Genomic DNA, 27,022 nt, shown 5'->3' with positions numbered 1-27,022 from the left:
GGATATGAAATAAATTGTCAGGACCTTTGTTCTTGCTATCCATCACCATGTGTATTCTCTGTGAAGCAAGTGTGAGTTGGCATTACTGGAAATATTTTTGTTGTAAACCACGAGGAGTCTGCCTTGATTACAGCATGTTTATTTCACTAAGGGGAAATGATTGTGTAGTACAATAGCTAGTGTGAATGCAGCCCAGGCAACTGTTTGCTTTGATCTTACTGTCAGGTACACAGTTTTCTGCAGAAGCAGCAGAATGCCCATTTCCTCATGTGTAACAGCCAATAAGCTGAAAGCGACAAGTACCATCCTGTTTTTCAGTTGTTGATTTTGCAGAAATAATGAAACAAAAAAACTGCCCTCGTTCCTTTTATTTGTTCGTTTTATTGCTTCCCTTTTCGTATTTCAGAATATATATCCAAATGGCCTTCCAAAGCGTTGGTATCAACAGCATGACAGAAGAAATAAATTCCACTGCACATGCATATTTGTCTCGCTATTGTATAAAAGTCTATCTTCTAGTACCGCTGTTTTTCAGGTCGTCAGAGCTGGGGCTTATAAACTGAGACTTGAGAAAGATGACTGGAGTTAATCTATACAAAACACATAAATTTTGTATTCTATTAAATATTATCAAAAGACATCTTGACTGCATTAACTTGTCTTTACAGCTAGACTGTTCAGAGACATATGAACTCCCTGGGCCCTAAGAGGAAGTCACTGCTCTAAGAGCACCCGTAACCTTGGGGGCCCCACTTTATTAAACTGTGTGAAACACAGGACTAAACCTGAAGCTGACTTTGCAATATCTATACATATAGTGTAGTTTCTGTAGATTATGTCTCAAAGAACTGCTGCTGTTTTGCCACCAGAATGGAAATATTTACAAATATCTGCTCAAACCCCAATTTTGAATCCTAGGGCCCAACGAAAAAGGACATCTGTTTTTCCGTTCAGTAAAGTTGAGTGTACATAACAGACATACTGTTATGAGGCAGACCACTTTCTACAGTAAAATCATATGACAGCAAGTATTACACAGCTCTGCTGGAATGGGAGTTTTTTGTATGGAAATGTAAAATCATATCTATATATTTCCCCTGATATTAAAGGCTTAAGCCATTTTTAAAAAGTTTTCCTGGGAGTTCAATTATTGTTCTAATGGTTTATTATTAGGTGTACCATTACTATAAATACATCCACTGTTTTACCAAAGGTCATACAATCTGAAACTTGAAAAGTAAAAAAATATTTTGCATTTCTTCACAATATGAAACAACTTTGATTTTATTTATTGTATATATTTTTTTTCCATAAATAATACTGTTAATAATAAAGTTCACATCAGTTGTTGACTGTAAAAAATTACTATGTGGGTGTATTCACAAACGGTTGTGTATCACGTGGCTGTACTGTAATACCTAAAAGGAAAATAAAAGCACAAAAGAAAAAGGCAGCCTGATCCTCTTCCATTTTATGACTGTCTGTGTGTCCATGAGTCTCAGGCCCCTGTCATTATGACGATGTAGAGAGAGTCGCTGTGAGTGTCCAGAGGGGGGTCAGCAGCCACAGGGACGAGAGGGAGGGGCGGAGCGAGAGGGCCGTGGCTGAGTCAGAGGTGCAGGAGCACACCTCGTAGTTGTTCTCGGCGTGGCTGGCGTGGCGCTGGCCGTGCGAGCGGGTCTCTGTGCCGTTGGCCTCCAGGGCCGGAGAGTCAGACTGCATGTCGGCACACAGCAGCCAGTCCTTGCTAATGGGCCGTGGGTACCCCGACTCCACCTCCATGTCACTCCCCACCACCCTCCAGTACTCCTTCCCCTTGAAGAAGTAGGAGGCGCCTGGAATAGAGGTAGAGAGAAAGGGACAGAAAGAATGTGAGTGTGTGTGTGTGTGTGTGTGTGTCTGTGAGAGAAAGAGAGATGTAGGCCTACAGCCAATTTTAAGTGTTTGCTATGCTCACTTCAGGTTACAAGTGCATTAGTACAAATTAAATAGAATTAAATAGAAACAGGTGCATATATTGAATGATATTTCAATTTAAAAATCTAAATTAAATCGAATGTAAGGAAACCTACCTAACTCTGTTTTATGCCTTACCTTATGAGATATTCTTTCAGTTCCATTTATTTGGAACCGTTAGAGATCATATGGGCAACTGATGTGACATAATTGTTGATAGAGAAACCATCTAGTTTTTACTGTGGATTACAGGACACTCACCATCAGACCACCTCATGGCATCATCCAGCTGTGGAGGGACTCCCTTCCACAGCATGCTGTCCTTGGGGTAGCCCAGATCCATGCGCCGTAGATGGTCGTCATAGCGCCAGTACTGGCTGCCCTTGAAGAAGTAGGTCTTTTCATTGTGCAGCCAGACGAAGGCGCCGTCCACACCCTCTAGTGGCAGGCCAAAATCGCCGATTGGTCGGGGGTAGCCCTCCTCCACGTTGTTGTCTTTGAACACCCAGTACTTCAAACCTGATAGGCAGTGCATCAAAAAACGCACAATGAATCAAAATACAAGGAATATACTTCAAACGAGAAATGCTTTAAGCAATTATGTTAACATTTAAAATGTGGATTCCAGCTGGGTACTCTGACAGACATGAGTCTGTAAATACGGTGGTAAAAGTTAACATTCAAGCATAACACTGAAAAAATTAATTTGCTAATTTACATATCCACGCTGTTCTACCAAGACACAGGATTCATGCTGTACTTTTAGAGAAACATATAGACTGGGTTAGGAGATAAAAAATAAAATGAAATTCACTTGGAAAGCATATACAAAAACGAGCGAATGTACATCCAGGTTAGATGTGGATGATTAATGTGCAGCCTCATCAACATGGCTGCTTAATTCACTGAGGGTAAGCTGACGTGTCACAATCAATTCTAGGATTATAGCATGGAGCTGGACCCTATGAAGCTACAGCAGCCATCATAGGAGACCAGAAGCACACAGACAAGCCCAGCTGCTTAAGGGCAGTGGGTTTGATAATACTCAGGGTTCTGCTGACATGCCTTTGAAGAAGACGATCTTGTGGTCCCCGGGCCGCTCATATACAGCGTCCACGCTGTCCAGGTTGGCGGGCAGGCCCCTCCAGAACCGATGGATCTGGGCCGGGCGCAGGGACACCAGGTGCTTCTCTCGGGTCAGACGCCAGAAGTACTTCCCTAATATGAAAAACACATGCAAGGTTCCTATTCTTGTGCTTCTGTGTCTTTTCCCAGTTGTTATGACAAATCAACAGGAAGAAGAGCATTTACCAAGATCAATGATTCTTGACCTTGGTAGTGAGAATCTCGGCACTGAGCTAACGAACTGAACATTACGATTGTAAACCACATGCAATCTAATGAACAACTAATGAGAGACTCAGTGCTGTAGCCTGATGTTTCTTGTGTATGTTGTTTCTGCAGTTCGGCTCTGTTCATTTTCTATACATTTTGTGTATAGAAATGCTAGACTGGGAGAGGTAGGAGGAGGGAAAATGATCATTTAATTTCCAGAGGGATTGCTGAGATCTGTATCCACTGAGATTATGTGTACATCTGAGGGACCATTAACCCAACTGATAAAACTATTGTGGAAGTAAAGTGACACACAATTACTCTCAGGGAATTTTCCAATACTGGTATTTTATATTTAAGCTAGCACCAATAGCAAACGCAGGTTTGGGTGGCTGTGGAAATCTCCATATCGTCATGTAATGTTGACGCTAAACACATTTTTCCTTTTCCCTTGCTAACTAGCTTGATTGCTTGGTGAGTATCTATGGAAATGTTAGGCTATTGATAGTGTCCTTTGTCCCGTGTGTGACTGCTGCTGACCAACAGCCAGGTAACACTAGATTCTCCTGGGTCCTTACAGCTGGCAATGTGCAAACCACCAAATTATTACAGGTAAGCTAATAAAACCCGGACGATTACATTACCCAGCTGTTAATTACTTCATGAAGTGTTAATTTAGCGAAGGTAGAGGTCTGTCGATATGGACTACTGTGATTTTTTTAAATCTAAAAAAGCCCCTAGCAAGCCATGCAGAAAAAAATTAGCTTGGCAGCTAGCTATCTTTTTCATTCACCAGACATAGCATAGTGTTTTCGAAAATTCCCCATCTGGGTGTTTTAAGTGTTGAGCACAGATGAGGAAAGTTACTTGGCGAGAAACCACAACAACTGCAGAATACAGCTGTTGTAAGAAACTGGAAAACTATTGATTCATTCAAATTCATTTATCCACAATGGATCCAAATCTAATCAAATTTTAATTTATAAAACATTCTAGTGCTCAGCCTTTTGAGATTGGCATTTACCCTGAACATACAATTGCTTATAGATAGTGCCTTTTGTTGTAAGCACATTGTAGAGGTGTTACTTTTTCAAGAAAAAAAATTAAATAAATACAATTTGAATTCAATACAGAGTTGTCTGACTTTTGTAGTAAATCCTTCTAAAGGCTATTGTTATTGTGATTCACTTTCAAATGTTTTTTTCTGGCTCAGAGCCTAAGAATACATATTGATTATAAGTTTGACCTTCTGGGGCTCCTTTGAATGATCTATTTGTCTACAGCATCTGTGTGTATTGCTGAAGACACAGAGAAAGAGAAATAGCTCATTGTGCAGCTCTGTTTTCAGGGCACTTGTAACACTCAGCTATAGTCTCTCTCTCTCACTCAACCATCTCTCATCATTGTATCTTCAGGGATAAGAAAAAAAAAAACTGTTAGTCAGGTACATGTTATTTCATCTAGTCTACCATTGCCTAAATTGATGAACTAGGTTCATAAGTTTGTGTTTATATATAATACTCTGCATGTTTGAATGGAAGGATGGCAATGCCTGGTCCTTAGTGTACCAAATGTTGTAGTTACATGTTATAGGTGCCGAACATAGAATAGTCGGGACACATTTTTATGTTCATATTTCTGTGTCACCCAAAGTGACCATTCTGGTCACCCCATTGAAAATTTCCTGGCTCCACTACTGAACAGTAGATACCTTTTAGACAATGCAACATCTTGAAAAAGCTTCGAGACAGTTCGTAAAAAATCAAATTCAGTCCAGCTCTTTTTTACCTTTGAAAAAGAAGGCCTCTCCACGAATCTGGGCCACGGCATCAAAGTGAGTGCTGCATCTGTCTGGGGCATCACGAGCTGGCCTGAGACACAGAGACGGACACGCCCTGACATCATCAAGTGCTCACCTCAACAGAAGCTCCATTGCATTTATACATACAAGTGTGTGCCTGTGTGTGTGTGTGTGTGTGTGTGTGTGAGAGTGCGTGCATGTGTGTGTGTGTGTGTGTGTGTGTGTGTGTGCGCACACGTTTGTGCATGCGTTTTGGGGGATTATGCAGGCTTGATTGAGTGTGTTTTATGTACTGTACGTATCAAGATAAAAGAGTGATTTAACATGCTGCAATTAGGCAAACATCAAGGGAAATCATCACTATGCAGGGAAATATTTACAGTACACTTTTCTCATAGCTAATGAGAGATTTAAATCAGCTTATTTTAAAAGTGGAGCAATTATGCTGACGGTACTATTTATTTAATATTCTGGTAAATACAAATTTGTCTCATTGGTTATGAATAGAGCTATCTAAAGAGACTTGTAATCCTATGCCCACAAATGAGCCATGTACAAGCCATGCGCAATGGCTTCTCTGCAGAGCTGGAAAGGGTCCTGAAATGGCCTCTTACTCACGGGACGGTCGACCTGTTTTCGGGGAGGTCCAGTAGGACAGGGGGATCGGCGCTGCGAGAGGTATCAGGGCGTTCTGTGTGAGACACTGAGTCTCGAACACCTGGAAAGGAGTAGGAGACTACTGTTAGTGCCATTCTGTAGAATGTGCAGTAACAAACTGAGGTTTTAGTATTAGCCTCTTCCTAAAAATAAGAGTAAGGAGAACACACCCTGCTATTGTAAAAGTGTTGGAAAAGAAACTATTAAGATGTTTTTTAAGACAACATAGGACAGTGCATTTCAGTTTTTCCAGAAACATTACCATTTACGGAACAGTTTTATTAATACAAACACACTTATAAGAAACAGCAGATTCAAATAGCACTGTTCAAGACAATCTGTGATTTTCAGACATTTAACATAATAATGTATTTTGCACACGTGCATTAATTACACTAATTATTCAAGGCTGCTACATGTTAACAGCAGAACCTCAGAACACACATTCATTGCCTCCTGCACACCACTGCTCCAAATGCCAATTCTAAATATTTCAAATGATTAGATTAAAAGACAATCAATGTTTTAGGTTTTTTTTATAGCAATGAATCAAATATTAAGCAGGGCAAATGTTTGTAATCTCAAATAAATAAATTAAGAAAGATTAGTTACACCTGTAATCACATTAATGGTGGTAATGGCCTAACATCAGTGCTTTACACACCACTGCTCCAATCACTATTCTAAACCCTTAAAATTACTGAAAGATTAACATTTCTAAATGTCTTTAGTCAGAACCCTTATTGTGCAGTGTATTCTGATGCATTCACATAGTCTCTTATACTGAGGCTTGGCACACAATGATAAGCAGACCACAGACTCTGCTGGAAAAAGCCAATTAAACACTGTACTAATTGGTTCTAAACCCAAGTTATATAAGTAAATCAAGCTGAATCCCAGCTATCCTGGGCCTATTAGAAAAACAAACCTGTCATGGATGGGAAAGCCTCTGTCCCACTAGAATTGTGGGTAATTATAGACTCTTCTGATAAAGTTGTACACGCTGTGCATGACAAGCAGAGGAAGGTGTGCCCCAGCTGTATGTATGTAGGGAGTAAATGTGGATGCTTTTTTTACCATAAGTTCTACAGGACATCCTGTCTTTGAGTGGTGAGAGTTGAGAGTTGGCTCTCAAATTAAGTATCACTATTGGTATACCATCATCACCGCTCCATTAGACAATGAGATGCGTTCCCAGAACTTAAAACGCAGTTTAGGCACTTTGCTCCACAGTTCCACTTATTCCCTACAGAATGGAACCATCACTGTGCCAGTAACAGAAAACACAGAACCTCTACTATTCCACTAATGTAGAAAACAGAACTTAGGGACACTTCCATATATCATATATAACATCAACTTCCACATCCAAGTCTAATACACTGCATCTCACCTGGGCACTTCACATAGGACGAGAGGCTGCACCTACCATAGAGCTGCCAGACACGGACCTTGTCCTCGTAGGGGAGGCTGTACTTTAGCGGATCTCCCACCGGGCCCTGGTAGTACGGCCGCATGATGGATTCGATGGCGGAGGTGTGCGCCAGGCCGATGGCGTGACCGAACTCGTGCACGGCCACCGCGAACAGATCCATCCCATGGGCATCTGGGACAAAAAAGGGGAAAAACAATGATGTCAATACATTTTTTGCGCGGGAGCCGTGTAAGTTTTAGAAGCTGGCCACTTAAGCTCAGGGATTTATGATGCTGAATAGGTGCCAACAAACGTGGTTCTGCTCTGTGAATTCATTGGTTAAAGTGCATTGAGTTGAGAAACACCTATAATTGTAACCTCTTATTACAGAGTTACTTTAAAAATTTGGCTACATTGAAGATGTAGGTGTTAAACTTGCTATTCTTAAGAATAACACGGGAATAGAATAATGTCAAGAATGACTATGATTCCAGTTGACAAATGCAGTAGCGATGCCTAATCGTCAGTCAGTCACAGTGTCTGGGTAATGTTGTTTACAACAAAGCCCACTCTCATCCGCTGCCACATATTCCCAGCAAAGGATTCCACTCACTTCATCCTTCACACTTGTTATACATCTGAAGCAACAAGTTTAAAGTTTATTTGTTTACAGCAGTATTCTATTTAAATCCAGTAAATGTGGTTTTCTTGCACACAATCTTTTAGTAAAACTGTCAGATAAAGCAGGCTGCGAAATGACTCCACGCTTTCACAGCACAGTCCAGACCTGAACCATCAGTAGAGATTAGTGAGCTGCAAGAAACAGGATTTTGAGGATTAAGAATAAATGCATAACTGAAAGGAACACTTTAAGGGCATTAATGAGTGTTGCTGTGCACGTCCCCAATGGCTTCCCAAAATGAGTAACTGTTCCTTAGTTAATAGGTTGAGGCCTGTAAGACCTCAGGCAAAAGGCAACAGCAGCACAAACGTTCATTAGAATCTGTATCCACCGGTACTCCAGATGAGAATGTCTTTGAATAGCATCTCGGCTCAGTTTCATTAGGATCAGTCATGTGGTTAGTGAAAGGGGGTTTCTGGGGATAGCTGTACGATCAGAGCCTTTATCAGCAGAATGCAGACACCCAACAGTCCCTGTCTGCAACTGATAAGGGGAGATCGCCAACAGTGGGCACTTAAAACACACATACAAGCCACAGGGCCAATTTATGCTTATTGTAAGTTATAATGGACATTTTTTGTTGTTGTTTTGAAGCTGCTCTCAAAAAGATATTTGGACATTTGCAGGAAAAATGTGTTTAATTTCAGGATAACGTTAAATTCATTAAATTGTCTACTCAAGATATAATCAACAGCTGTGATACATGAATTGGCAGTGCGTTAATATTCATTATTTCATGATTCATCAGGATTAAAAAACAAACGTGAACGCGCTGAGAGGCTCAGCTGAATAATTTTTATGTATTTATTTTTATATTGCAGTGCTGCTTTTGTAAATTTTTTTTTTTACTAGCAATCTTATTGCTCAAAATGTCCATTCCAATCTTTTAATGAGTTAATGGGGCTTTGTTCCAGCCTTGATAATCAGTCTGTATTGGCAGAAAACTGTAATTAATACCAGCCATCTGGCTGCTGTCACAAACATTAATCCATCTGACCTGCAATAGCAGGGTCACATTCTTTATAAAATGGGCTGTAGTGAATTCAGGCGTGTGATTTTTTTCCCCCCACTGCCTCAATTAACCAGCAGGACACCAAAATTTTACTGGAGTTTTTTTTCCCGGAGCATCTCTATTAGCTAGGCACCCATTATTGTGCCAAGTTTCAATTAGATGAAAAATTATCAGAGCCTGTAGTTAATTCCAAGAAAAAATATCTCAAGCCAATATTTAATAGACTTAACACCAGAAAATTAAGTAGTGCATGATATACAAAAAGTCATTCATAAAACTAGGCATATACAGTAAGACTCTTTGCTATATGTGATAACATTATTCCGAAAAGATTAATTAGAGAAAGATTGTTTAAGTGTTTTTCTTCCGCGCTATATTATATACATAAAGGTACATTGAATGTAATTTCTTTCATGGGATTCTGCCAATGACCTGAATTTATAACTGTCAGTTCTTGAGTGAGCTTGTGAGGAAAACCACGGTTTCCCGGGCAACCTGGACAAGACATACACTTACACCACTATGCTAATTTGTATTTTACAGATATTTTGGAATGACTGCACAATGTCAGAAAAGAGATACTGGCAAGACTTAATGTCTTGCCGCACACCCTCACCTGGTGACCTGAATGTCCAGGCTTCATCATCATCAAAGTGCGCGTCACCCGCTGTGAATCGGTCACTCGGGAAAAACGCGTGTGCCACGGTGCCCCCGGGTCCATCGAAGGGGTACCCGTCATTGTGGTCGGCCTTGGTGAAGTCAATCTGGATGTCTGCCTCGCTGCCTGCCACCTCGTGGAAGTTGAGGGGCGAAACGTCGCTCCAAACCTTCAGGGCGTAGTACATCAGGGCCCGCACCGTGTCCCGGCCCAACAAGTGAGATTCCTTTGGGAACGTCCGTATTCTGAGGATGCAAACCCAAGAAAGAAGAGAAAGGTTTCCACCCATAGCGCATAACATCATAATAACCATCATCACAAAAAATGTATTAATTAAAAAAACATTTTCCATTTCAGAGGCACTGTTTGAGCAATGCCGTCGCTTTGAAGTTTATTGGTGTTTCTTATGTAATTCATGAAGGCAATAAACAAATGAATAATATTCCTGAAGGAGGCTGTAGTTAATGCATCCAATGCATGAACCATTTCCTCCTTTCAAAAGGCCTTTAAAGCTGTTCTCTCCCATTGAGCAACAACACAGAGGCTGGAAGTGAAAAAGCTTGTCCCAATCGGCGCACCTCAGATACTTCCTGCCACAGAGTTTCAGAGAAAGCAGCTCGGTGTCTCCCCACTCCAGTCCTAAACTCCGCTAGCTAAACCTTGGCATTGGTGATAACTGCGTGAGCGCTCTCTAATCATCCCACGATGCAAAGTGTTCTGTGATGTCTCAGGTACAGAGAAATCTCGCTCCCCGCATTTCAAATTGAACTCCCATGGTTGCTGCTTGACAAGGAGCTGAAAAAATTGTCTCTCACTCCAGTTTTTTTTCTTTAACGGTTCACCCCAGAGTCCATGGCCCATTGCCAAACAATATGGCAAGAGTATATTATATACAGTATGTCCTTTCCTGTTACAACAGAGATTCTAAACTGGCACATTGTGTTATAACAGAATTTGATAAAAATGTAGTTATTTCTGCAGTAAACTCTCCCTTCTCCTTTTCATTCTATGCGTAGGTTAAGGTGATCTTAAGGTGAACAGGTATTCAAGAGTGAGAATGTAACACTAACGTCTGCTTTCAATCGACATTTCTTTCATTTTCAGGAGACTGAAGCTTTATGCATTCTGAGCATCAGTAGCCGCCCTTTGACAGTAGCCGCAACTTTCTTGAATGTGTGCTCAAATTACAGTAAAAATCGGACAAATCACTGCCAAAATCAGGGCCTGCTGTCTTTCATCTCTCTTTGCCCCCAGCACAAACTTTATTACTCTGTTTAAATGTCTATGGTCATTGCTGTGCTTGCATTGTGCTCCACATGCATCATTAGAATGGAACTGCCCCAGTGCCACACAGTCACACTGAACAGCAGTAAAGACTTATGCCAGACCCTTAAATGCAACATTAAACAGAGAGAGAGAGGGAACAATCTCCTCTCCAAACTTGAATTAAACCTTTGATGTGCAAGACATTGTTACTCTTTGGTTCTTGGTGACAGACCAGTGGCCAGGTTTTGGAAAGCCTGACACGTTGAAACAACAGCCTCAGACTCCTGCCACTAACATCCCAACGGCGAAGGCCCCAGATGACATGTTCAGCTGTGATCATACAGAGCCCATTTGTCTGCAAACCAGAGGGGCGAGCTTGTTTTCCATCCGCAGAAACAAGAATCCCATTTATTCTGTGTCAACAGGGCCCTGTAGGTGTCGAGGACCTTGGGTATGAGGGGATGTTTCTTTCTGAGCATCACATCGAAACAATTAAGAGTGTGACCGAGAGTGTGACGTTAACAAGCATCAGCCCGAGTCTGATTTGCAGTGGAAGTTGGCACTTCAGTGTAGAATTGAGTCTATGGTTTGTGACATTTTTTGCTGGTAGTTTCAAGTTTCAGGGTGAAAATGATTTGCATGTGACTCTCCTGCTCTAGAAACTTTGCCTTACATTTCAATTTCATGGCTACAGGCTTATGCTTGTGTCATTCCTTGTTGGAAGGAACATAATTCCCAAGCTCGCAGCATTACATATAAAGCAGGCTGATGCTCGAAGCAGGTGAAGTGCAGGGTTGCTGTCATGCTTGTCATACAAAATACGGTATCAGGTGCTGCAGGACATGATTTCTGGGGCCTATGAGGGCACCACTGATCCCTTACTTCCTCCTGTCCAATGATCGCGTTGCTGTAGCATTCAGATGCACTCTACTTGCTGGAGCTAATAAATCAGTTGGGGACCGTGCAAGATCTAGCAACTGAAGACGCTATGATGATAGAAATACCACATGGAAGGTTCCCATAAAAAACAAAGCTCCTGTGTGCAGGAATGTATGTGGGCTTAGGAGATACACTGGGGGTCATTTTCTACAGGCTTAAGGGAGTATGCTACATTTTGCCTGCATGCCTGCTGGAAGTTTGGCTGGATCATAATTATGTATCTCCATGCTATGAAAGGTCCTAAACTCTTTGAAGTAAAACATATTCATTTGTTCATTTTGCCAGAAATTATTTATGACATTCGTTGGTTACTTCTCTTGATACAAGAGATAAGACAAAGAAACACACAAAAGAAAAGGGTTAAGAAATCAACTTATTTCAATTCAATTCATTTTTGCTTTACTTCTGCTTTTATGTTGGAAGAAATTTTACTATGTTGTGCAGAACAGAAAAATGATCACCTGTCATGGGCTGAAGCAATGGGGTGTATGGCCAAGCTTGGTTGGCCACTTTGCAAGACCATGGCGGGTTGTGCATTCTCATTCACTCAAACTTACTTCAATTTTCAGTAATGGACTTCAAGTAACTGTGCTTCTTCTGCAGCTTGTATTTTGGCTTTGAGAGTTTAGTATGTAAATCAGCTGATGAAAGTATGGTCTGCATCAACAAATCTCCAGCGAAAGCTAAAGGCCAGACTTATCAAGCCTATTGTGACTATTTTCTGACACAGTTATGTCACAGCTATGTTATACCCCAGAAACATGCATCTTATGTATCAAAGTGGGAAACGATTGAAATAACATGCACAGCTGTAGCAACAGTAACAAGCTTGAAGTTTCAAAAAATTCAGTGGGCAGTTGCCGCTACTAGGGCTAAATAATGCATTGAAAGACAGGTTCATTAAATTGCCTTTTTCCATCACGGAAAGAGCATGATTTTTGCCTTTGCCAGAACATTGTTAGAAACAACATACACAGCATGCTTCTGGGAGAAATAAAAGATAACCCAGAACCTTCCACACAATCCCATTCCATCCAGACAATAGTCAAGCTCTTTGTAACATTACACTCTATCACATCAGGATTGATTCAATCAGCAATTGTTGCCAACACGTGCATTTTCTGTGCTGTCTGTAGCGTTGGATAAACAATTACATGGCACCAGAAGATAAATCAACTTCCCTGCATCCAATGAAGATATACAGTACAATATTCTGTGTTAAATGTACTCTTCCTATGGCTAGAGCGGACTCATATAAACTCTGTAAAAGCTGAATTAGTGCTGGAAATTGTACAGTGTATTCAACCCATCAAACAGGAGTTTCTTTTGTTGAACTGCACCTTTTAAGATGTGCTTCATACACAGAATGTGAATAGCAGGTAGTACCATTTGCTGATTGCATAATTAGTTGTAGCCGTAGTAAATAAAGTTGATTTCAGGAAGACTGCAAATGCACCAACATACCCTTGTCAGCCTGCAATTTGTGCTGTGAGTTTTATGTGCAAAAATCTGGCCCTAATTGTTTGTGGTTCATATGTTCAGAACCACTGTTGGACTAAATCCTTTAATAAAATAAATTGTGCATTTTGTAGAAAGAATTGGCATCTGTGAAACAAGAATATATAAATATCAGATATAGCAAATATCTTAAGACTGTATAAACACATCAACAAGTATTATTTTAGGTAGAAGACGTGTATCCCATCATGCTTTGCACGTGAGCCTACCTCCAGGACAGGTGTCTTTTGCTCCACTTGGTCTGGGAGGGCACTGAACGTCTCCGTCGGCCTGAATGTGATTCTGGCTCTGCGACGTCTGGCAGAGAGCAGCGTGGAGTCTTCATCAGCACCAGGGTCTTTTCATCTGGAGGCAGAAAAGCAAACATGCATACACACATGCACGCACACACATACACACACACACACACACACGCACACACATACACACACACACACACACACGCACACATATAAAAGGCTATTTTTTACTCCATATTTATCCACTGGGCACATGCATAGTACAATACAACAGTACAGTACTAAATCAATACAATACGTGTAATCTGGACCACATACCCCACACACCCATAAACACATGCTTGTTGATATGTTGACAGGCTTTCTGATATACATATGAAGATACACTTCCTCAAAAACACATAGACAGACAAACTCACGCCAACACACACGCACACAGACCTAGCACTCCTGTCTCCTCCAATCCTCCATACTTCTGCATGGCTTTGATGGCTTTGGTCAGAGCCTCCTTGGTCTGCAGCTGTCCTGTCACAGGGTCCGGGGGTGGGAGGTACCCAAACTTGGTCAGCCAGTCCTGGATACAGAAAAAGCAAAACTTTAGGGGGTGGTTTATAAAAAATATCACCTTTAAAACATACCATGAGAGAAAACCCTGTTGAATTATCATTGTTGCATTTTCACTCAGTTTCCATTGTTATTTTTTGGCTCACTTTTAAGTGTAACGCTGGAGGGGAGGGTAATTACTTGTCATGAACAGCGTCAAATCCATCAGTATCCCTGAAATCCTCTGAACATGAGCCATGGCATGAAAGCTACAGTCAGGTTAATTTCCCACAATCCCTTTCGCTTCAATCAAAATATTCTCTTGCAGACAGTTTCGCTGTAAACCCCAGGTCTCAGTGGAGATTAAGTAATCCTGTAGAAGTGTAGTAATTGAACAGACAGGGAGCACTAAGAAACCCCACAAGGGGAAAAAAGCAAGCGAAAGACAAACATTGTAGGAATGCTGTGTTTCCTGGGTTTCAAAACTGTTCTCAGTGTGCTGAATTAAAAGCACCCCAACTCCTCCTTCCTACAACACTCAAAATACTTCTGAGTAGAATACAGAAGACTGTATGAATGCAATTCACAATTGCAGGTGGCACAGAAACATATTTTTAAATAAATTAAATAATATATAATTTTTTATGAGGTAAGGCTATGGCTAAAAAGAACATATTCCATACATCATATTGGGATACAGGAAAGGACCGTATCTAGGGATCATGAGATGTTTATCCCTATATATTTAATGACTGAAAAAATATGTCAGTACAAGTATTCATAGTTCTATAGCAAAAAATGTATCTAACTACTATGTCAGGGCTATACTCAGTACACATCCAAAACAGTGTGGTCCACAGATGAACCAAACGAGACATTTATCTAAGTTATCATAGAAAATGTCATGATATATAATTTGGATGATTGAATATTTGTAAGATCTTCACACAGATAACAAAACAAATTATAATAAAAATACTTTAATAAGACACAACACTACACCCAGCTCTCCCACAATCAACAGGCATTCATATGAGACCTGAAAAGATCCAATCATCTGAACTTTAAAAACAGCCTTGTTTTCAAGATGAATGACACAAAACGCCCTTCTTTAGGACGCATGACAAGCTCAGAAAATGCCAAGATGTCCCATAATTGCCTTATTTCTGGGGGGGCCTGAGGGGGGGCTGAGAGGGTCGGCACAGCTGGATGACAAGGGACTCTCACAGTGGCTCAAGAGATCAAGCACCAAAATCATATGCTAGAGCGCTTCCCCTCCCAAAAAACCACCATGTCCTGTCAGCTGTTTATTGTAACCTCATCTTCCCCATGAAAAGCAGGATTGTCTCTGTCCCCCCATCATCTTCATTGAGAAACCTCCCAATGTGGCTGCGGGTCTTTCTCATGGGATTGTGTGATAAAGATCCTTTTATAACCTTCTCCGGACAGGAAGTAAGTCATTGGCTTCTGTGCACTTTCACCATACCAGTAGCTGTATCCATAGAAACCCCTAGCCGCCAAGTACTCTCGTCACATTTTCCCTTTTCAAACAACCTAATTTAAATATAAACAGGTCTAAAAACTGCGCTGAACCAAATGCATTGTTTTACTTTACAGCTCTAATAAAATGGCAATTCAGTGCAATTTCTACTATTGTATAACTGTCCAAATACTCCTAGGAAACATGTGATAACTGCGAGTTAACACTGCAATGGTACAACATTTTTAGCACTTTTTAAAAATCTTCTAACAACTTCATCCTAAGTTATAATGTGGAACCGAGTCATAAACAGAGATTCTGGCTATACGACTGCCGGTATGTGTAATCAGTAAGCAGTATTCATATTCAAAACGGGAGTCAGTCAAGCTGCTATCGCTTTCTAACACTGTTCACAAATGCCAAAGGGCGAAATGTCAGAGAGGCTGTCTCGGAACAAGGCCGCTCAGCTGTGAAAGTGAACACGCACTCAAACGCAGTTCAGGCTCGCTCTCTCGGGACGCCCGTCTGCTGTGGGCCCCGGGGCGGACCGGCAGGAAACCGAGCTAACGGGGAGCTAAAGATAAGTGAGCTGCGTGATGGGAGCAGGCTCACAGGCAAGTCAAGCAGGTAATAGAGACTGGCAAGTGAGCCTCTGAGGCACTCGGCAAAATAAAACGGTTAAGGATCACCAACTGGAGGAGGGCCCGTGTGGCCCGAGCAATAAACCAGATGGCACTGGTCCTTAACCTACGGGGTGTGCTGCTTTTTGTCTCTCCTCAGTAATTCATTGTTTGATTATAGCGACTGACTTAACAGTTAACTTCTTCACTTTGTTTCATGGATCTGAACTGGTTGCTGGCCAGCAGACACTGCGGCTCTCAGGGTACCCCACTGAGGTCACCTGCATGAAGAGCACCAGGCTGTAGGAGATCGCGATAATGTGGGTGGAGCATCAGAACGGGTGGCAGTGATCTATGTGCTTCTGCAAGCAGCAGTAACTCCACTGTGGTGCAGTGATATAGAGTAAATCCAGGTATGGCAGTAAGGGTCACTATTTAAAATAAAATAATGATTGATTTACGCAAGCCAAACAGCTAGTCACTGAGACATTCATATACAGTAAGGCCACTGAAGAATCAGCTGACTATTTATTAGGTTCATAAGCACCAGGCAAAATCAGTCCATTTACTATACCACCACAAAATACGGCCACAAAAACCAGAAGTACGGCTCCATAGAAGAGGTTTCAGAAACACACAGCCACCGACTGACTGAGAATGTAGCCCGAGTGTCATAGAAAAGCTGTAGTAATGAGGCGCAAAACCAGTGTGGCAGTGTGACTTTGCCTGGTTTGTGATTTTCACAGCTCTTCCCCTTCTCAGCTAGGGAAGAAATTACAGGAGGAAAGGGTGCATCCCCTCTTTTTCTCTCTCCCTGCTCCTCTCCACTCCAAATGGGCATGCGATGTTTCTCAACAGCCTCTCACCCTCAGTCTATAAGTGGGGCAGCTCCAGACATGAAGAACATGCCATGCGTACACATGGGAACATCAACGGAAACAGTGAGCCTCTCATGCTTTGTCGGCTAAAGTAATAGCCTATTAGCGAGGCAGGCCTCACGTGGAACATAACGCTCGCCCCACGACGACAGCAGAAGTGCTCAAGGACACTGCTGAACCTCTGACATCACAAAGGGTAAGGGGATCTGACAGGAGGGACCTCACAGGCAGACGAGAGACCAAATCCCGGCACTGCCTGTAATATAAACAAGCAGAACTTGATCAATACTGTACAACAACATTCCTACAGAGAAAATTGTCAGCGTAATCAATCTCATAATGAACCAATGGCTGCTCAGAATGAAGCTTCTTATATTATGCCAGTAGAGTGCAATACTATATATATATATATATATATATATATAAAATTCAGATAACAAAATGTTTTTAATCTTTTAAAGTGTGTGTTTAATAAGTGTTGTATTAACAACACTGGCATGCAGTTAGCGTTGTATGGGTTAAGTTCGTTACAGACTAACACAACATTCATTCTCATAGGCTTTTATTATCTGGCCTTGAGCCTACAGGGTAACTGCGGATGGCTACAGGGATGTGCGCGAGCACCATAAATATCCTGCACTCCAGCTCACAGTTAAAGCTGCAAGCTCAGCTCAGAGGTATCTAACACTACTTAAACCTGCCCACAAGGCATGTTTTTTTTTGTCTCTGCATAATAAGCAGCATAATGAACTGCAAAGCTATTTTCTGACATTTTCGATAATTCCCATGTGTATTTCATATATGTACTGTATTTAACACTTTTTAAAAAAACTTCATATTTGCCCATCATGTCTCCTACTGCCTACTGACAAAACTGGCAAAAAATGCAATTATATGCAGTGCTAACCTGTATTTACAGCACTCTCAGATCTGGTGGGGATATGTGAATCTCCCTTACACAGTGTTTGCACAGCAGATTAGAGCGACGGCGTATGTCTGCACTGCATGTCAAAAAGGTCTCCGGTATCATGCCGTTGCTCCAGACAAAGTCTTAATATGCGGCTCGCTGATTATGCTTTGCCAGCTGAGAGATTTGTAACCTTTTGTGCTGGATGAAAACCCACAAGATCTTAGGCGCTGTCCATCTGTCTCATGGAGAGTGCTTTCTAATGCGTGGGATGCTGCTTGAGTGTGTGTGTGTGTGTGTGTGTGTGGGTCAGAGATAGAAAAAGAGGGGGGGGGGGGGCAGACAGGGAGAGAGAGAGAGAGCTTGTGTGTATTTGTGACACTGGATTAAAGAACAGCTTGATGAGCTGATCGCTTGGCTCTGATGCATGAACTGTTGATGAAGTGGAGAAAATAGCCGCCTGGCACTCAGTAACCAAACCAAAGCAGAAATGCTGTCTTCTGGGCTTTATGCTTGGTAGAAAAATGCCTGCCTAGGACACCCAGAGGTACGGCAAGAGCAACTGTAACAGCAAGGGATCTGGACATTTTGTTTTATGTATTTTTGCTGATATCACCTTACATCATAACTTTTATGGTGTCTCGTTGAAGAAATACTGTATTTTACATCTATTTCCTGTCCCTCAGCTGCAGAACAAGCCAAATGTGCTTTGAAAAACCTGGTTCAAAAAAATATTATGGACATTTGATTGAAAACGTTTCAGTTAGATGTTCTTTGTGAACCAAACACAGTCACTCTAATATAGATGGTACTGCAATCATAGCTTTCTTTAAGTGTTTTTGGGAGGAATCCTCATTTTTTCTACATATTTTTTATATAAACATAAATATGTCCTCCCGCAATAAATTGCTATTAGCAGTTAACAATTAATCTGCCCAGTGTTCCCAACTAACTGATCTTCTTCGTGACCATTCGGTTAGTTTTACCTCAACAGTACCGAAAATGAGCTGAAACAGTAAATATTTATGTTTATATAAATAATATGTAGGATTTTTTTCAACAACTATTCTACATTTCTACTATTCTACAACTATTCTGGTATTGTACAACTACTCTGTTTGTACAAAGTGTGTAACACTCATTTATTAACTTTCATGGTTCTAAGATACCATGGAAGAATCTTCACCCTTTTTGTTGTGGGTTCTCATATCAAGTAAATTGATGGCAAGTAGCTAATAGGTATCATACCCCATGAAATGATTGCCCAAACCTTTAAACACAAGTTTGTATTTGTTTAACAACCAATACATTACTTTTTGAGGGCAACCTTACAAGTGGTACCTCTCTGATTTTAACTGCCCTTTTAAGTAATCTTCCATTAGAATGATAACATTAATGTACAATACCTTCCTAAGCAAAATGGTGTGGCATATACCCAAGTTGTTCTCTGAAGGGAGCGTTGAAAAACTTCCACCACAAAATACATTCGTAATAATTGAGGATACTGTATCTCTTGAAAGAAGGAACATTCTAACAGATGCGTATGTTGGACTCGTTGAGTTGTGTCCTGAAAAACAGGGCACGAACTGAAAAACCCAAAAAGCAGAGGCTTCTGAAGATTCCAACATGCTCTTCATCTCCAGAGTTTGCTGAGGCTCTGCAATATTTATAGACAGCCTTGGCATCACAAATAAGTTGAAGATGCTGTGCTCATGAATTAAAATAAAATGAAACTTAATTCATTAGCTTTAATGTTTTTATAAATATATGGGTGGGATCGTAATGACCAAGACTCTAGAATATTTTCATGCACAGAATCCACCATTGCCTCCCCACCCCCACCCCCAACCCCCCAAAACATTACGAGTGGCTGGCAGTCTTGCAGGTCAGCATGTAATCGACCCAGTTTCATTTGGAGGTCTATTTCCAACCTCATCATGCAAGCCCTCCTTCAGTCTGTAGCAATAATCAGCTGCATATGCAGGGCAGTTCTCCTGACTGCACAGGTCAGCTGATCAACCACACAGTAAACGGATGAAGTGGTCTGTTTTGTGCATGTCAATGTCAAAGTCTCGAAATGATGGAAAATGTTGCACCAGCAGAACAGACTTATAAATACGCCTGGACACAAAGACGAAACACACACTCTCACACAGACACACGCACACACACAAAAATAACAGACACATCCCCTATAGGAACTTTATGCTGAAAAACTATGCATGATTACAGAACAAAATAATAATTTGAATTTCTGGGTTAAATGGGTTTTCCTCCCACTCCTTTAGCCTCAAAATGCAAAGCCTTCAATCTGTTTTCATGTAACTCCATAGCTCCCCAAAGCCGTCTCATATTTGCTTCAAAGAGTCCACGGTACACAGACAAACCCCTGAGGCTGCAAAAAATAAAACTGTCTATTGAAAGAAAAGTTGTTTATTGAAAAGTGACACAATAAAATATAAGAAATCTATACTGCTGAAAGCAAGTCAATTAAGTTCCCATTTAGAAAACAACACCCCCAGCCCCCATTTCCATCATCCCACCCTGTAAGATAGACTCTCTTTAGCTAATTTTGTGCACGTTCATTGAACTAACTGGTACAGCACAGGAAAGGTCTACGAATCAAAACACATTTCACTTCCTTTCAATAAAAACAAACAATATCAGGGCTCAGAGCATGCATGCAACGAGGAAACCCCAGGAACATGCCAGCAACAGCAAAAAGAAAAACCCCGGAGACAGGTATATGCATGGAACAATGAAACCCCAGGAACAAGAATGCAACACCAAAACTCCAGGAACAAGAATGCAACACCAAATCTCCAGGAACAAGAATGCAGCACCAAAACTCCAGGAACAAGAATGCAGCACCAAAACTCCAGGAACAAGAATGCAACACCAAAACTCCAGGAACAAGAATGCAACACCAAAACTCCAGGAACAAGAATGCAACACCAAAACTCCAGGAACAAGAATGCAGCACCAAAACTCCAGGAACAAGAATGCAACACCAAAACTCCAGGAAAAGTGCATGCAACAATGAAACCCAAGGAACATGCTTGCAAAAGATGATGTGACAGAGAAAGTGAGGTATTGGAAACATTGTTTTTTCCTCCTACTCCTCTGTGTAATCCCACCAGCATCCCCTTCAACAAATGTGCCAGTGTTTTTCTGTCCAACTGATATCTTTCGCACATGTTTGAACAAAAGCCCAAGAGATGGATCACGGACTGCCAGAGTGTAAAGGATCTCTGTCAGCCTGCCTGCTTTTTCAATTCCCTCTCTTGTCTTTACATCGACATGCAGGTCCACGGTGAAATACACATCTTCACACCAGTGGCAACGGCCATCGCCCGCTCACTGCTGCACCTCCGATGACCGTGCTTACACAAACAGGGGCCCTGATGCTTGCACAGCACAAAAGAGGGAACTTGATTTTCACATTGCATTCCCTATTTGCATTTTAGACTGCCCTTGACCACAGAAATAATACAAATTGAAAGCCAGTTTTACCAACTAGTGGATCATCGCGTAGTGTCATTTCAGTGGCCTCTGAGTCTTACATGAGATTCCAATATGAAATGTGTGTGTGTGTGTGTGCGTGTGTGTGTGTGTGTGTGTGTGTGAGATTGTGTGTATGTGTTAATAAAGGGCTACAAATCCAAACATTACTATTATTTAATAAAACAGATACATTTCATGAATGTAGTCTGTACTGTAACATAATCTGTTACCAGAATCACAGCATGAAATGGTACAGGGTATAAGAGGATTTTTCCTGCATTGAAATGTCTTAGGCGGGCCACCTAAGTATGGTCATGAATGATACTGCATTTAATATTTTTTAAGTTCTGTCTGCTTTCAAGTTTTTGTGCAATCTTAGACATCAAATTCAGTAGAACCTGCTTAACTGCATAAAAGAATAAGAGAGTAGGCAAAGAGTGCTCACTACCGTGCATGCAACTCAGGTGTCTGCTATTTTCAACAGAAACTGCCTGCCTTCATAAATTCTGGCAGTTTTGTTTCTTTATTAGGCAGCTGTTGATGTATTTGTGAGGCATTGTCACCAAATGCTGGCAATTACAATGTGTAACCCTTCAGTACATATTTAAATATTTAAATTGTTCCAATGCCCGCATTGAGATGACAGGGGCATTATAGCCAGACCATTCTGTCACGCAGTCACCACCTAAGCCCTATTTTGAGCCAGGAAAAAACCTGTATATTACTAAAATTGGCCAATTTTCGAGATGTATTTTAGTACACTCAAAATACACGGTCACATATTTTAGAATTCACACTGCATGTCCATGCTGCCTGTCCAACTGAGTGTCCACAAAGCACCAACAGCAGGCTAGCAATCTTATGGACTGTCAGAGTGAATGAGGTGCATGCATGAGTGTCACCTGGACTCAACCGGAATGGATTGAATGGATCTCTCTCCATACAACGCGCTCCATTACAATCGGCTATGGGCATAAGCCGTGCGCCTCAAGCATGAAAAGGAGATGCCTGCCAGAGGAAATCTAATGTCATCATCCAGAGAGCTAGCCCAGGAACACTGACATGCATCAGCATGCTCAGGATATGAAGAAATACATGTTTAAATCAGATCAAGGACAGCACTGAAGATGGTCAGTCCCTCTTGTAAGCACATATGATGTAAGAACAGCACTGACCCTGCACTTGGGACACACAGATTGTGACTATCACAAGTGAAGGTGTATTGCACGTGTCTACAGAATTGGGTGGGGACGATGTGACACAGCCACGACCACAGGGCTGTTCATTTTCTGCACATCATGCCCTTAAGAGACCATTAGCATGGCAACCCCACAAACCACAAGAAGCTCCCACACAAAAAACACTACTCCACGGGCAGTTCTTCTTGGCAAAGGAAGGGAAAAAAGCTTGTTTACCAAGCCTCTCAATGACAAAATATGCCTGCATGTATGTGTATGTGTGTGTGTTGGAAGTGGAGGGTATCAAAAAACGATACATTAAAGCACACAGATGACCCTAATTTAGGTACTAAATGTGTAATACTTCCCCAGCAGAAAAACAAATAAAATTTTAATGACATGATATTCAAGTTTGTTTTTAGAACAATTTGCCTGTTAAAGCTTAGATTGAAATAAAGAAAATAAGACTGAGCTATTAAATGTTCTTGCCACTGTAGCGGTCACATTCAACCATAAATGTAACCACTACGGTGAAATTAGTTTTAAATTGGCAAAAGAGAATAAGCAGCTGAGTTGCTCATAAACATTTTCTTAGAAGCCATGCCCTGCCTATGATCTTTTATTTTTACATCAAGGCTAATTCTGTTAGAAAATTAAATGGAAAGGGTTCTGAAAGGAGAGACAGGACAAAGCCTTTTTGCACAAAGAAGAGTTTTGGAGGAGAGCCTGCTCTCTGCACATAAAAAGCCTGTCTCTCCCTCATGCACCTGGTTCTTTGCTGCAGCTTGCCTCTGAGAAAGGTATTTTACTCCCTTTTGTGAATGTAATAACAGAAATATGCAAATGAGTAAACACATTAAAAAGAGACGGGGCCAATGCAAGAATCAAGTGCGGCTTTGAAATAATTTGCAAGCTGCGTCAATAATAAAAAGAACAAGGAAGCAACTGTGCGTGACACGACACCATTTCATGTCTTTTATGCTGTCTTTGGTTTTCTTAGTCATCTCACTTGTGATAGGGGAGTAAGAGAAAGTGAATTTCCTTTGAGTTTTCCTGCTGCCAATTTAGCTCAGTTCTGGGAAGTTATGTCTAATGATGACAAGAAACCAGTCCGATGCTAAACCCATTGTAACCGCAGGTTCCATTGAAAGACAAATACTTGGCTCAGTAAGACTTGGATAGGTTCACTTTATTTAGACAAACTTCAGTTCAGACCCCAAATGGGCAAGAGAAGAGGCTCACAATGATGTAAACAAAGGATAAAGACCATAATTATCATTGTGTGAAAACGTAGCTTATGAAGAAGCGTTCTATTTTTGTCAGATCAGGATTCAGTACCTATAAAGAGTGTCTTTCAAGTCATTTTTCTAGTTATTTTATCCCTTGTTCACACCCCCTGTGTGTCTAAAAGAGCTGCTATGTCCAAACTGAGAGCTTTCAAGATGTCCACTAGTGAAGGGGTCCCAGCCATGAAAACTGCTATACATCGACTCAGTGGGGGCCACAAATCAAAATCTAGAGTGTTAAAAAAGCAAAACCTAGAATTATACAGAGATGAGAAAATGATCGTTCCAGGCTACCTTAGTAGACTGCAACAGAAACATTTCTGTTATTAGGTTATCACACAGAAATACAATGCTGTTTGATCATATTCGCTGTACGATTCAACTCTTCCTTCATTGTATGTCTATAGTCTTGTATGTCTCTATAGTCCGGCTGATCAATTTTTTGAGGAAGAATGTTTGATTCTTGCCTAAATTGTACTAACTTTGTTTTCCCATCTTTTCTGGTTGCCAAAACCTATATTATCCAGCAGTAAATCAATACAAGAATCTTCCATCAGCAGCCCAGCATCAGTGATTCACGGTTCTGACAGCTATGGACATTCATATTGTGTGGAATACAAGAAACAGTAAACTTGTTAAAAAAAATAAGTTTAAAAAATAGGGATTCTGACACTGTAGGTACTTCTGGTTGCAAGATTGTTATTTGAATTATTTGGCATACAGTTTACAGCTAGATGTCTGGAATTCAAGTGAACTTTTGCAAACCGACATGACAAGAAAAGAGCAAAGTATGACAAAAGTCTAAAGGCTCTTGACATACAGTGTCGTGAAAAAGTATTTGCCTCCTTCCTGATTTCCTCTATTATTGCATATTTGTCACACAAAATTGTTTTTAGACAAAATGTAATACTAGACAAAGCAAAACCAAGTAAACACAAAACACATTTCTTCAATGATTATTTCATTTATTTTATAAAAAAGTTATCAAACACCCATATCACCCATGTGAAAAAGGAATTGCCCCCTTAGTTACTCAATTAACCTAATTTAATTGATTAGATTAAGCTAATTTAACACAGTCAGGCTTGACTGCAGCCATGCAGCCCTGCTGAATGTAAACCTCACTTATGTTTAACCTCACCATCAGAGTGAAGTTGTCACCACAAAGTTTCTCCAACAGAAGAGAGCCATTCAACCCTAATGAGACATGCACCTGCTCACACAGTAAAATGTCCAGTGTTAATTAAACAGTAACAGAGTAAATTTGATCCAGAGTATGACCAAATGTACTCTAGTAGAGTTGAATTAAAACAGGTCTTTTTACTATGTACCCAGAGCTTGACTGCAGGGAGTGATCAACAAGAGTGATCATCAGAGCATATTGTCTATATTAACAACATCAACAAAACTGAGGACCACAATGGAAATAAGCCTGGGGGCTTTATTGGGTATTTTAAATCCTTAACGGTTTTCTTCAATTGAAGCAGTATTATATGTATTCAATATTGTCAACTAAAACAACAACATCACCATTCTGTGGCTGTGTTTCGTGAGGTCTCCCTGTCTGTGAAATCCCTGTGGAGAATCTGAGAACACACAGAAATGAGAGCACCCAAGTGACACCTCAGAATTCAATTTCAGTAGCCAAGTTCTTTATCCTACTTTGCCACTTGAGCCTTGTGATTTAGTTGCGCATGGTCCGGTCTCAGCTTGCGACAACAAAACCATCATCAGAAAGATACAGCACATGGGGGGGGGGGGGAAGCCTAGGGTAAAATACACCAACAAACCAAAGCAAAATCATCGCGCACTCTCGTTTAGTGATAGCATATGATGCCTACTTTGCAATGTAAATCCATACTGAACTTGGGTCACAAAATGGTTCTGGTTCATGTCTGTGAATACCTATGCCAGTAGTCAAATATTTCTATGTATTCTATCCGTCCGTCAACGACAATTAGCGCCGCGGTGTGCGATACACGGTCTTCTACGTAAGAAAGATACAGGGTAGCCTAAATACAGGGTAATATTTACTGAAGACTGAACACTGCATTCACAATTTGTGTTTGAGGTAATTGGCGAAACAATGTATCGCTAAAACTCACACTGTTGACAGAATGTTTACACATATACGTTGTTTTCCAGTCTTTATAGGTGAAATATCTTCACAATAACTGAATAATAAATGCAAAATGATACACTGCTAAATTAAAAACATGTTTAATACGAAATGCATAAATAAATAAATAAATAAATAAATAAGCAAGCACATCATGCTTAATTGATGCTAATTTTTTGGACGGCGAGGCAACGTTGTAGAAATAGTGCTCACGTTAAATTCAGTAGCCTACTTTCTTCAGACGAATCCGAAATCCCTTAGCACAATCTGCAGCGGACCAAAAGTGCTAAGGGACAATGGTTTTGCATCACTTACCACCCCCATGTTGATCTGCTCGGCCGTCAGCGATGGTGCCGCGAACGTCTCTGAGAAAAGCCAAAGAATTGGTAACAAAAACATATCGGAGTATATTATCCAACGCTGTAGAGATGATCCCCACTTCCGCAAATTAAGAACAATCATTTCCAAAAGTTGATTTGGCGCATATGTTCACGTACTCCCGCCACATCCGAGGACAGAATATAACTCAATTCTTCGCATAGCATGCATGTGAAATCACATTTCTATACATGGCAACAAAATAAAACCTTGTTGCACGCGCACTCCGAACTTCTGATATAGCTATGCGCGGATGCTGTTGAGGATGTTGCGATCAGAAACTGCTTTCCTCTTGAAAGAAGTCTAATTCCGCTTAGAGTACACTGTGGTTAAAATATTTGCATTATGCGTGCTAGCATTCATCCTTAAACACCCCGGCTCAGAAGTCAGTTCAGAAGGCAAATTTCCCAGCTTCGGTAAACGCGGCTTCTGAGCAGAACGGAGGGCTATATTTACACTGGCAAAAAAGAAGCTCTCTTCAAATGTACAGTTCTTCTCTATTCAATCTGGCAACTCTATCTCGCTGTACTTTCAGGGGGGCGAAAAAGACCAGAAGCGCGTGTTGTGAAGGCAGAGGAACTAGTGCTCCAGCTGGAGGGAGAAAGAGAGTACCGTAAACAGGATATTTATGATGAGCTGCGTGTGTACAACA

General features: G+C 41.0%; 1 protein-coding gene across 1 annotated transcript; it reads right to left on the bottom strand.

The window, feature by feature from the left end:
- Positions 1 to 361: 361 nt before the first annotated feature.
- Positions 362 to 27,022, bottom strand: LOC118237384 (matrix metalloproteinase-17-like). The gene is made up of 10 exons (XM_035436034.1): positions 26,308 to 27,022; positions 13,919 to 14,051; positions 13,448 to 13,583; positions 9,474 to 9,760; positions 7,179 to 7,355; positions 5,711 to 5,810; positions 5,080 to 5,162; positions 3,022 to 3,174; positions 2,218 to 2,475; positions 362 to 1,835 (listed from the first exon to the last, which is right to left on the bottom strand). Exons 1-10 carry the CDS (start codon positions 26,452 to 26,454, stop codon positions 1,513 to 1,515), a joined length of 1,797 nt encoding a protein of 598 aa, XP_035291925.1. The 5' UTR covers positions 26,455 to 27,022; the 3' UTR covers positions 362 to 1,512.

The sequence above is a fragment of the Anguilla anguilla genome, chromosome 10, assembly GCF_013347855.1.
Source record: "Anguilla anguilla isolate fAngAng1 chromosome 10, fAngAng1.pri, whole genome shotgun sequence".
Lineage (NCBI taxonomy): Eukaryota > Metazoa > Chordata > Actinopteri > Anguilliformes > Anguillidae > Anguilla > Anguilla anguilla.
Note: the sequence above shows the minus strand (reverse complement) of the source record. Positions and strands in the feature narration are given on the sequence as shown.

What these genes read in the sequence shown, in the direction of transcription:
- LOC118237384 (XM_035436034.1), bottom strand. Translation starts at nt 26,454, where the DNA reads ATGATTGTTCTTAATTTGCGGAAGTGGGGATCATCTCTACAGCGTTGG. An exon ending in AGCAGATCAACATGGGGGTG is followed by an intron (nt 14,052 to 26,307) that starts GTAAGTGATGCA and finishes TTCTGTATCCAG; the next exon opens with GACTGGCTGACCAAGTTTGG. An exon ending in AAAAGACACCTGTCCTGGAG is followed by an intron (nt 9,761 to 13,447) that starts GTAGGCTCACGT and finishes TTGCATCCTCAG; the next exon opens with AATACGGACGTTCCCAAAGG.